Source organism: Eutrigla gurnardus, assembly GCF_963514095.1.
Source record: "Eutrigla gurnardus genome assembly, chromosome: 5".
NCBI lineage: Eukaryota > Metazoa > Chordata > Actinopteri > Perciformes > Triglidae > Eutrigla > Eutrigla gurnardus.
Genome location: NC_139919.1, coordinates 14,389,792 through 14,402,331, shown reverse-complemented (window position 1 = coordinate 14,402,331; position 12,540 = coordinate 14,389,792). Strand labels below are relative to the sequence as shown.

At 39.8% G+C, this 12,540-nt stretch overlaps 2 protein-coding genes across 2 annotated transcripts; both read right to left on the bottom strand.

The window, feature by feature from the left end:
• Positions 1-1,085: 1,085 nt before the first annotated feature.
• eif4ea (eukaryotic translation initiation factor 4ea) lies at positions 1,086-7,640 on the bottom strand. The gene is made up of 7 exons (XM_084009685.1): positions 7,590-7,640; positions 6,396-6,499; positions 4,996-5,091; positions 4,266-4,329; positions 3,298-3,411; positions 1,842-1,981; positions 1,086-1,527 (listed from the first exon to the last, which is right to left on the bottom strand). The coding sequence occupies exons 1-7, from the start codon at positions 7,605-7,607 to the stop codon at positions 1,413-1,415; spliced, it is 651 nt and encodes a 216-aa protein (XP_083865811.1). The 5' UTR covers positions 7,608-7,640; the 3' UTR covers positions 1,086-1,412.
• A 974-nt stretch (positions 7,641-8,614) lies between these two features.
• On the bottom strand, positions 8,615-12,365 carry LOC311014112 (alcohol dehydrogenase class-3). The gene is made up of 9 exons (XM_084010512.1): positions 12,272-12,365; positions 11,768-11,869; positions 11,396-11,537; positions 11,215-11,302; positions 10,707-10,926; positions 9,944-10,204; positions 9,600-9,735; positions 8,949-9,087; positions 8,615-8,806 (listed from the first exon to the last, which is right to left on the bottom strand). The coding sequence occupies exons 1-9, from the start codon at positions 12,287-12,289 to the stop codon at positions 8,782-8,784; spliced, it is 1,131 nt and encodes a 376-aa protein (XP_083866638.1). The 5' UTR covers positions 12,290-12,365; the 3' UTR covers positions 8,615-8,781.
• Positions 12,366-12,540: the final 175 nt, after the last annotated feature.

The window sequence follows — 12,540 nt, the reverse complement described above, 5'->3', positions numbered from 1 at the left end:
ATCCCCACTAAAATGGAATATTTCCACAATAGACAATTGGCATGCCATATGATAATCGATTTAACAATCAAAATAATCTGTTTTGCATTAAAACACTTTGTTTTAATTGAAACTCCTTCATGTACATGCTTTATTTATTTCACTCCATTGTACATGTACTGCTCAGAAAGACAGGGCAGGGTGTTACATTGAAGGAACAGTCCAATCCCCCTCAACAACTCAATATTTGCTCAGGCCACATACAAAACTAAATCTGGAGTGGACATAACACTATGTAAACTTTATCAAAACAATAGGCCAACAAAACGCATACCAAACGGGCAAATAAACCTTTTAAATGAACATCGTACACCGTTATATTAGTTGTGCACATTGAAGAAAAAAATACATTTGAAATACACCTCATTAAAGACCGCGATACATCATGCTGTTTATAAATCACCGACATGCTTCTGTGCTTGGAGCTCAAAGCTCTAGAGACTTTTGTTGAAGAGAAAAGGTATATCAAGAGCTCAGATATGAATGTCTGCCATTTGCTCAAGTGATAAAGGCAGGAGGCACATAGTTACTATGCTTCCTGGCCCATTGTTATGAGAAATGTGTAGCTTAATCTTGAGAGGCAAACAAGTCAACTTCAAAATGTTTAGACACTCATTATGAGCAGTTCTAAAATATATTCCCTACACTTCAAAGTTGTGAATATCTGCCTTCCAAGTCGACACACATTGAACAAGCTGCATGACAGGAAACTAAACAGTGCGGGCCTTTTCATAACTACAGCAATACACCGACTTTCAAATCATTTGTCAAACGGAAAAACAGCATGAAGATGTCAAAAGTTGTTGGATGAGTTCTGTTCATTTTCAGAAGACGGGGGTTGTATCACAATATATTGTTCTATACATATATACTGATCTCTTTATTTATCTATATATAGTAAAGTGACAGTTCCAGTATACAACTAACACAGAGCTACAGTTTACACCAAAGTAGAACATGTTTTGCTTAGTTTTTGCCTTTAATGTTTCGTACTTTGAGAAAATCACTGACATACTCTAAGTGGAGGGCGGGAAAATCAATTGTACTCAAATTTTGCATTTGACAAACGAAACCTGGGCATCAAAACATCTTTTCCTCTTCTTCAGCCCACCTCCAAAAAAATAATCAATAAATAAGGTTCCCAGACGATAGTGCTACATTTTAAGTGCACAGAATCCCACCAGAAAAACAAAAAACAAACAAACAAAAAAGCTTTGGTGTGCAACAAATACGCAAACAGAAAGTAAGCCATTTTATCTCCACTTCAAATGTTTGTTAGTGGATAAACATGTCAGTTACATTCACGGCAGAAAGACAGAAAATCTATGCTGGCAACAGAAAAGGGCATGGTTGATGATTCCGTTCAGTGGTCCTCAGGCAACAAACTTGTTCTTGGTTGTGGAGCCGCTCTTTGTGGCCGTGTCTGCATGCGATTGGTATCCGATGATCACTTTTTGCGGAACGCCTAACCTCTCTTTATATACACGCCTGAAAAAATAAGAAGAAAATAGAGAGTCTATAACATGCATTTTCTTCACCAATGTTATTACCTACAAATATCCATTACAGTATTCTGTTGTAGCAAACTAGTTTGCCGAGGCCATCCAATGTTCCTGCAACATATGTATTTGTTCAAATGTAATTTTGGGCATTTTAGCTCCACAAGTCAACAGCAATCTAGTATTATAGTCTAGATGGCGGGCATCTCTACGGCCAATATCTCCAACACTCATACCAAAACAAACTAGATTAGTACATAAAATGAATTTATTGCATCAATAATAGTGGCATCTTCAAGTCACCCTATGTATGTGATGGCATCTTTGTTTTCGTAGTCCGTGGTCCATATAGCCATTTTATCTCCTTTGGATCGGACGTTAATGACGGCTCCACACACATCGTCACTGTGGTCATCAAACGCTTCACCCACGAGACACAAGAGCTGCAGGAGAAAGACAGTTTCCAAATGCCTTTATATATTTGTATATAAGTTAGAAACAGATTGGCCTTTTCAAAGCAGCCGTTTGGCTCGTCACAGTAGGAGAAGTACAGGTGTTACTAATAACATTAAACAATGGCTCCGTTCTATTCAAGTACAGCAGCAAGCCATGACAGTGCGACAGCGAGCCGGCATACACAACACCAGGACCCTGAAACCAGAGCAGCAACATGGACTTCATTTAGGTTCTCGTCCTACGTTGAAATACAGACCCTAATAAATGTCAAATCCGATTGATTTGAAATAGGACATAGTTTCAGCTCAATGTGGTCTACAAAGTCCGCCTACTATCTTTTCCACCATTTTGAAAAACACATTTTTGAAATTTCCTTAAAATTAGTAGAATTCATCCAAAAGAGTACCCGAGATGTACCCTGGAAGTTGTATTCAAATCGACCGCTCAGGGGCGCTATAAATGCAAAAGAGAAAATGATCGTGGCACAACCCAGATCAAACTATTAATCAGAAATTGTGCAAATCAATAAACACATTGCAGGATATTTTTCATGACAATGCTGAACCACGTTTGTAAAGCTATTTTGAAATCACTCACTAGTTCAAAACAAATGCATGCGCCGCCTGGCACAAACGTGGCCATCAATTAATAACAGTTGCCCTAACATCACAAAACTTGCTGGATATTTTTAATTAAGCTGGTGAAACATGTCCCCAAATGCCAAGAAATATGACTGGCGGGACTATGAGTGCAATTACTGAAAGGCTGCATACATTGTGATGATTAAACACGTGTGTGGTAGGCCCTTTTCACAGCAGCTATTTAACATGTCATTGCAGGGTAAACACAGGTGTAATTAATAACATTAATTGTGGCCCTGTTCCATTTAGGTGGCCTGGTATTGCGTATGCTGGCCCACTGGAATGGCTGTGACACTAAATAGAACAGGACCACAATAAATGATGTCAAGTATACCTGTGTTAACGCTGACATGTCAGAACGACTACTGTTCTCCGTCCTTTAGTCAGAATTAAACCAGCTGAAGTGAATTTGCCCAAAACCTGCTCGCTGCTGCCAGTGGCTTTCATTTTGGCGATTTCCTTCTGTTGAACAAAAAATAAATTAATAAAAATAGGGCTGGAACCCAGAATACTCGCCGCTATATTTAGTTTCTTTGTTTACACCTGTACTTTTCCTGCTGTGATGTGACAACATGTGTTCCCTGGAAAATGTTTAAAGATACAACTAATGATATCGTTGTAGAACAGTTGAAGGAACCAATATTTGACAGGATTGAACATACAGTCTCCAACCAGAACCGATCCAGGTCTGCTCTACGCTGCTGTTTGGACAGAGTAATCAGCCAGCGACCACCTCGTCGATTCCGTCCATCCTCCCACATGGGCTCAATTCCATCCTGTATCCACATGAAGGTCAAAGCTCACAACAACATAAATATCCCAACATATCCATAAGAACAACAACGGCTTTAACTTAGGATAGGGGCAAACGTCTCTAAAAGCAGAATTAACAAAACTTCAAATACCAATCAATATAGCAACTGTACATATTTAGACTATTCCACTTGATAAGCGACCTCCTTTTACTTTGTTATTGTCATCTAAAAGTGGCTATTTGCATACAAATTCAAATGATAATAGGAAATACATTATTGTATTTTATTTCAATATTTTCTGTGATTGAAAAAAAATGTTAAATTATAAACTGCTTAGGAGGTAGTGCTTGGGAGTTATACAGGTAATAATTACCCTCTTATATCTAGTTTATACGACTGTAAAAATATCTCATCCAAAAAACTGTATTGCTAGGGAGACTTCCCGGTCATCGGGATTATTCTGAGCAGGATGCATGGAAATTATGGCAATGTAAGAAGTGACTGTTGAGTTAGTTGTTCCAAATGCTTTTAGGTCATTCCTCCATGGGTGTGTGTGTGATGTTACCATCTGTGCCACTGTGTGCACACGACTAATGCAGCAGCACACGTGAAAATGTGACTGACAAAACTAACAAATAACTGTAAATATGACACAGATTGACCAGTCAAAGGTCATGGCCGAACAGCTGAAAACTGTCCGGTTTTGATCAGTGAATTTCCATTCTACAACCTGAACTACAGTCTTTGACACAAACTGACACTCTCTAGTGCCCCTGAATTAGCATGATTATCTATTAACAGTAGAAGCTTAGACAATTGACGGTTTTAAAAGAATAGAATGTAAAATAGTCGAAGACAGCAATAAGTGTGCTTACCTTAAACAGTGAGTAGTCGCAGCCAGACATCAAGTTACTTGATAGCTGAATGTGATTGTATAATCTGGGAAGAAAGGAGGGGATTTTATATTCAACGGCATTCAACAGAAATTATTTTAGCAGTCAGTACAAACAAGTATTACAAGTTTAAATGGTGGTGTTTATGAGTGGAAACCGGAAATGCGGTCTCCAGCGGATGTAGTTAGCGGACCAATCACAGCCAATGCCGCTGCGTTGGTGCTGCGTCGCCTCGATGCACGTCTAGGATTTTTGGGAGGTGCACGTCAGGCCCTTGCGGTGGACGTAAGGGGGATCCGCAAGGACGTAATGGGTCCTTAAGCCCCCTTGCGTTGTGTCAACGCGGAAGCATAACTTGGACTTTTACGGAGCTTTTTCACCGGCCCGTGTGGACGTCTCGGACACGACCTCTCGCCTCCCGTAGTTGCAACAAAGCGATGCGCCACAGAGCACTATTCGTTTGAATGCAAAATACAATTTCACCACTAGATGGGAGTAATTCCTACACACTGCCTCTTTAATGACAGGGCTGCTGCACCACAGCGGCTTCCGAAGCTTAGCACCGCCCAAGACCATTGTGATAGGTTGAAAGATATACAAACGAGCCAGAGCGTTTTTTTCCCGGATCCGGGAGATGCGGTATACTGTACCCTTCTACTCTGGAGAAGGGGCTGGCGAAGCAAGACTACATATATAGCAATAAAGTACTTACGCCCAGAAGTCTTCCACAGTGTCAAATTTTGAGATCAGACGTAGGTTGGCTTGCCATGTTTTGCTTTTGTCGTTCTTGAAAAACCAAAGGGCCCACCTGCAAATCAAAGAAGAGTTAGAGACAAACTGGATGTTTTCCCGCATTAATTATAATAAATTTCCTATAGAACGATTGTCCCCTAAGGGGAAGGAAAGGAAGGGGATGGAGCTTTGGTCTTATGGCAAGCCGTTTTAACATTTAATCGAACCACACTCCTATCTGTAATTATATTTTAGATATCCATAATAGCATTTCTCCTAGTCAAAATGTAATTTGGACTAGGAGAAATGGTAATTAAAGATATCCACAATACATTCTTACTAGTAAAAATTATATTTTAAGATATCTACAACTTTGATTGTACTAGTCAAAACTAAATTTAAGATATCTAAAAATCCTTAAAAAGTATAAGTGGCCGTTTTATCATTTAATAGCTAAACTGGATATGTATTGAGGATATCTGTAATTCAATTCTAAGAACATTTCAGATATCCACAATGACATTCTTCCTATCCACAATTGTCATTTCAGATATCCACAATGGCATTCTTCCTAGGACAAATGACGTCACTTTTGCCATTCATGTGTATTGGGCTTTCAATTTCAGATATCCACAATTACATTCTAGATATCCAGAATGAACATTCTGGATATCTGCAATTTAATTCTTACTAGGAGAAACTCCCATTTCAGATATCTTCAATCCAATTGTTACTAGTCATAATTTTAAAATGTTTTAAATGGCGTCCTGTCTACCTGTCAACAGATATCCACAATACATTTGTGGATATCTGCAATTGTATTGGTCCTAGTCATAATTCTAATTGTAGATATCTGAAATTACATTTCTACTAGTCATAATACGAATTGTGGATATCCATAATGACATTTCTACTAGTCACAACGTATTTTTGGATATTCAAAATTACATTCTGGATATCTGGAATAGTTTTTCCTTTTGGATATCTGAAATGAAAATTATGACTAGTAACAATTGGACTGAAGATATCTGAAATGGGAGTTTCTCCTAGTAAGAATTAAATTGCAGATATCCAGAATGTTCATTCTAGATATCCAGAATGTAATTGTGGATATCTGAAACTGAAAGCCCAATACACATGAATGGCAAAAGTGACGTCATTTGTCCTAGGAAGAATGTAATTGTGGATATCTGAAATGTTCTTTATGACTAGGAAGAATGCCATTGTGGATATCTGAAATGACAATTGTGGATAGGAAGAATGTCATTGTGGATATCTGAAATGTTCTTTATGACTAGGAAGAATTGAATTACAGATATCTGCAATACATATTCAGTCTAGCTATTTAATGTTAAAAACGGCTTGCCATATTGGTCTTACTTGTTTTGTAATGGATGCTTGATGTATGCTTCAGGACTCAGAAGCTTTTGAATGACTGCTTCACATGTTTCCTTTTCAGGATTAGCAGGAAGTGAAGTCGACACCTAAGAAACAGAAAAGTGCAGTTGGTTTTTTAGCCGTCATCTTTCACATGTGCCCTCTGTGATGACACAGCTACAATTAGTTGTAATTATCCATCTTATCTGAAGTTTTAGAGTATATAATATTATTAAAAATGTATGTATGTACACAGCGGCCTGCGACAGTTATGGACTTCTGTTTTATTCCTTTTTACACCTTACAGTTTCTGTTTTACCCATTGTATTTCTGCAATGCTCATTTAGCCAGTCGGACCAAGTTCATGTTGATGTATATTTATTTTTCCTGTCCAAACATTTGTATTGGTGGCTTTGGCAGCTAATGTAAACAATTTAACTACTTTTTTTGTAAACAAACATACGATTTTACCAAATATGTCGGACCCCTCCACCCACCGAATATAATAACCAACCATGCTCGGACCTATGCACATTATATTCAGATGGACTATTTTAACAAATTCAAAGTGAACTTAACCCACTCTACTTGTGGAGTAGAAGAAGAAATTTACCATTTCTTGCAAATGCAGTTTTATGTTGATAATAGTTCATTCAGGTGATTTGTCCAACCCATTATTTACAGAAGTAAGAAAAACATAATTCTTAGTCCAATATTATTTTGTTCATAAGGCCCAGTGCCGACGTTTAGCTGGTTGGCTGCCGGAGTTGCCATCGGACGGTTGACCGGGTAACATTAACGTTAGCAACGCGTGCTTCCTCTCTCATTCACCCATGAATCAGAGTTCCTCTCCGGGTACAACCTCAGTTATCCACTCGGTCAACACTGTGTTTTAATTGAGCGTCATTTCCCCCGTAGAGCAGCAGCTTTTATTTTTCAGCTTTTATCGGGAATCATTTTTAGATACAACGCAATTAACGGCAGGCATCTAGAGTGGTGCTAATTTAGCCATTGGCTAACGAGTTCCGTTAGCTGTCAAAGGGTAATGCTAATAACAGGAAGTTTAAAGAAATGCGGCCTGTCGTCGTTGTCTTTTATTGTTGCGGGTTTTATCTGTAGATAAGAGCATAGCTCGTGAAGTTGTAGCCCAAACCGAGTAAACTAACGTTAGCTACCAGTGTGCTGTAGCGCACTCACCACCAGCGCGGTCGCCATCTTCTGGAAGTCACGTTCAGTTTTTTTTTTGGCGTCTTAAAATACTTGATTGAGCCATCTGGTACTCTACGCGGCGCATGCGCAAGAAGGTCGCGTTGAACGCATGTTTGTCCAGCCCGTGGGACACCGCAGCAGATCAAGGTCATGTCAGTAGACACGAATCATCCCTTCTAACAGAAAATGTATCTTCTTTAAAATTGGTGAAACTAATAGGTACAGAAATCAGACAATAAAGATAAAAAAAAAAACAATTACATCATACACAACCTGTAGCAATAAACATTCATATTTTGTGTAGATGCGTGTTTTCAATTTCACATATATTATGCCTATGTATGTTGGAGGCCAGCTATGAGTCCAGGCAGCACAAAGTTTATTGATTACATTTTGGAGAAATATTGCAAAAACATAAACTAAACCAAGGTGCTATTCTCAGTCTGTTTACCACCCATTAAAGTATGTTATCAGCTTAGCATTTGTGCACAGTTTACATATATTCTACAACCTGCAGGCTTTGCAGAAATGTGTATTGATAAACTATATATTCCGGTTTCCTGGTGATAAGCAGTCAGGGATTGTGTGATTAAAGCTTTTACTCAAGAAGAAGCTTATCATATGAGGCCTGCTATATCAGAGATCATGATAACCTTACCAAAAGTCAGTGCAAATATAGATATACATAGATATTATTTAAGTATTTAATGAAGACATTTTAATTGAAACAGGTTCTATTTTATACTGTATTATTTATACTGTATTATGTGAAACATGAATTATATCCATCCATCATCAACCCCCCAGGAGGCGAAGGCAGGGTACAACCTGGACAGGTCGCCAGGGATACATTAATTATATGTGTATATTTGATTCTGAGTGTCCGGCACTCATTTTGACTTTCTTACTAAGAATAGCAGCCATCCATCCATTGTCTACCGCTTATCCTGTATTCAATGTTTTCCTATAAAACATCACATCTGTGAGCAGCAAAAGCAAAAGCAGAGAATAAATCCATTTTCAAAACGTTTTAATGACACTTCATTTCAAACATGTACGCTGCTGTTAATGAAAATAACGTTGAAATACTGAAAGATGTCATCAAAACAAGTGCAGAGAAATACATTAAGTGCTGCAGCTATGGAAGGAGATTGTAAATGATGTTAATGTTTTAGGCACTTCAGAAGGTCAGCACTGTGCGGATACTAAAATGAGGGGAAAAAATGACATAATTAGATCAAGAAATAAAAAACAAGGTAACATCAGAGCAGAAAACCAAAAAGTTAAATGGCTTTACAAACAGAAATAGATAATTATCCACCGACTGCAGAAGTGAACTGCTCTCACCTTTTGCCAGCATGCATGAGGTCAAATCCCTCATTGATCTTCTCAAAGGGCAGGGTGTGGGTCACAAACTCATCCACCATCAGCTTCTTATTCATGTAGTCTTCCACCAGTTTAGGAACACTCTCCACACTCTTCCACCCTGGAGGCAAATAGCAAAACCAGTTTTTCTAACTCCAATTTTCATTTAGGCAAAATTAAACCAAATAGATCTACTGTTTCACCAAATAGCCTGGGGCACTTATCCCCAACAGAAAAAAATATTAAAAGCTGCTCGAACTTTACTGTTAAAACAAACAAAAAAATATGCTAAATTATTTTTCAGTATTCTGCATGCTGAACTTACGTTACGTAATAACAGCATATGCCTTCTACAGTTGTTCCATGACTACCTCAGGGCTAATTAAATACCTCTATAAATACAGACATTTTCATTCAAACGTTATTTCCTAATTTTGAGTCCAATTATCAAACAGAAAGTTTAAACTCTGCTCATCATAAACTTTTGCCAAATGAAGTGGATGCTAAATAATTCTAATTACCCATAGTTAAAAAATTGCAAAAGGCTTTGAACTTGCAGAAAGTTGGAACTGCAGTCAGACCACATTACACCCATCGTAACAAGTAATTATCTAACTCAGTCACATCAGTCACCTCCAAAGGCTGTGCCCTTCCACACTCTGCCCGTCACCAGCTGGAACGGTCTGGTCGAGATCTCCTGTCCAGCTCCGGCTACGCCGATGATGATGCTTTCACCCCATCCTTTATGGCATGCCTCCAGAGCAGCTCTCTGAAATAACAAAATGGTCATTTTTAATCGAGGACACACTATATACATCTGCACTGGCTCCACTCTGTACAGCAGCCAACAACCCTGGATGACAAATGAACAGTTAATTCATGAAAATAGTTTTCATGTTGCTTATTACGCTTTCTATATGTAGTTCTGCCCTTTTTTCTTCTTCTTCATAATACATTTTGAACATAAAGAATCTCACCATAACTTGGACATTTCCAATGCACTCAAAAGAATAGTCCACGCCCCCATCAGTCATCTCCACCAGAACCTCCTGGATGGGCTTGCTGTGGTCCTTTGGGTTCACAAACTCGGTGGCTCCAAACTCCTTCGCCTTCTCAAATTTTGCAGGGTTCATGTCCACACCAATGATCCTGGTTGCCCCAGCAACCTTGCAGCCCATAACAACAGCCAAACCGACAGCCCCAAGGCCAAATACAGCACATGTGGAACCAGGCTCAACCTGTTTGTGCGTGAGAAAAAAAACAGCAGGGTGAGAAAGTATTACTGGATAGTTTCACATACAACCAATGTGCTGTATGAGTGAACTCTAAATAGTTTCAGGCAGTATAGTCTCCTCAAATCAGTCTCGTTTTTATAGGCACTATATTGGAACGTCGTTCTTACACTTGCATGCAAGTATCGGTTATCTGTAAAGTGTTATTCAAAATTGTGTAACCATGAAAAGAAAAAACAGCTACTTGGGAACAGAAGCCCTCGGCAACAGTTAATTTTCACATCAAATCTGCATGATTAATAAGGTTGACCCATTTTGGTGTGAAGCCCACAAACAATGACAACATGTTCTCCCTCTTCATTGTATCCTTTGGGCGACACTTTGTGATAACCTTATTCTGCATAACGAGCTTTAAGCAACAAAACTTTAAAAATGAACTCATGAACAAATGCTTGTGTGTTGTAGGGAGGCGTGTTTTGTTCTGTAGTCTACAGCCTGTGACACTCACTTTGGCAGTGTTCAGAGCAGCACCGTAACCCGTAGAAATGCCACATCCAAGAAGGCACACTTTATCCAGTGGGGCCTTCTCGTTCACCTTGGCCAGAGAGATGTCGGCCACCACAGTGTACTCTGAGAAGGTGCTGGTCCCCATGAAGTGAAACACCTGCTTCCCCTTGCAAGTGAAGCGTGAGGTCTTGTCAGGGAGCAGGCCCTGACCCTGGGTTACCCTGCAAGGCGAAAGCACAGAGAAAAGATGATTCCTTTTCATGCATGCATGACGAAAGTCAACGGCTCTGTACTTCAATGAGGACAGGCGGGGGCTCTAACTAAGGATGACGGCGCATTGAAGGTTGCCCTGGGGTGGGGCATCCGAGGCTTGCAACCATTGAGATTGCAATTTCACAGTTCTTTCCACAAATAAATTATTAAAACATTTCAATAGGATGATATTTATTCATATTATTTTTCAGCCTTCACCAGCTAAAGGTTGCACAAATAACTCTGACAAGTATTACCTAATTTTCTGGCAGAGGTTGGTCTTGGGATTTTTGCAGAACTTGCATTCACCACACTGTGGCACATACAACGGGACGACGGTATCACCTTGGTCAACGGGAATTGTGAATGATTAGAAATCATACATATAAAAACATCTATTCGTAACATAATTCAAGATCATGTCTGAAAGCTACATACCAGGCTTGAATTTGGTGACGCCCTCACCGACGCTCTCGACGGTTCCAGCACCCTCATGGCCCAAGATGACAGGGAACAGTCCCTCGGGGTCACTGCCACTCAGAGTGTAGGCATCTGTATGACACACCCCTGTGGCGAAGAGCTGAGAGGAACAGTGTCATTTAGAAGATATTAGGCCTGATGACAACATTATTAACTAACTTTCATCTCCATTAAGGCATTGATGAAACCCAACTATCTGGGCTAAGTGTGCTTCCTCTGGGGTAGTGTTATTGCACTCTCCTGCTGATAAAAAAGCCCCTAAAAAAAGAGAGAATACAAAACCTCGATGCAATCTCAACTGCATTCATGCCATGCAATGGTTTGGTTTACCTTGATGCGAACTTCGTGGGCGTTGGGTGGTGCTACCTCCACGTCCTCAATTGACAGAGGCTTCCCGGCTTCCCAGGCGACAGCCGCCTTGCACGTGATGACCTGAAGACAACAAATCAACGCTTCCGTTAGTGAATAACTGCAGCCATGGGTCGGCTGAGGTTCGCGGTGACAGGTGGAGCTAGTTCAACAATGGACTTTGCTTCTGAACTGGTTTATGCAACTTACGGTCCACAAAACGCGTTTTCACCGTTTCTTTACTCTTCAGAATTAAATATAGCTCTGGTGAAAGCGTTGTAGCAACTTGCTAACTGACCCAAGACTCGTTTTAAGTAACGAAAGAGCGTTTATTTGTAATTTGTTCATGTGTCCTTACGTGAACTCGCTGAGTTGAGAGAACCTCGCTTTTACAACCCACGTGAAATCAATGCAAACTGTTCGACACACTCGTGGAAATAATGCGTTTAAAACGTGGATTACGAATTTCGTTGTATATGCACTTACTTTTCCAGCTGTCTCCATGTTCGTTCAAGCAGAGAGGGAGATAGGGGCGGTGCGCTCGCAGCCGTAAAGGAGTTAGCCCCCGGACCAATCAGAAACGATGACGCGCAATATGACGTGAGCCCGTATCACGTGAAGGCCCAGACCCCAATGTTTAGGATAATCTATTGAATCTTTCGTTTGGCGCATATATTTGAAAGTGAAAGCTCCTTCCGGGCCTTAGATATAGCCAATTTAAAATGAAAAGACAATTAATCTTAACTCAAATATCT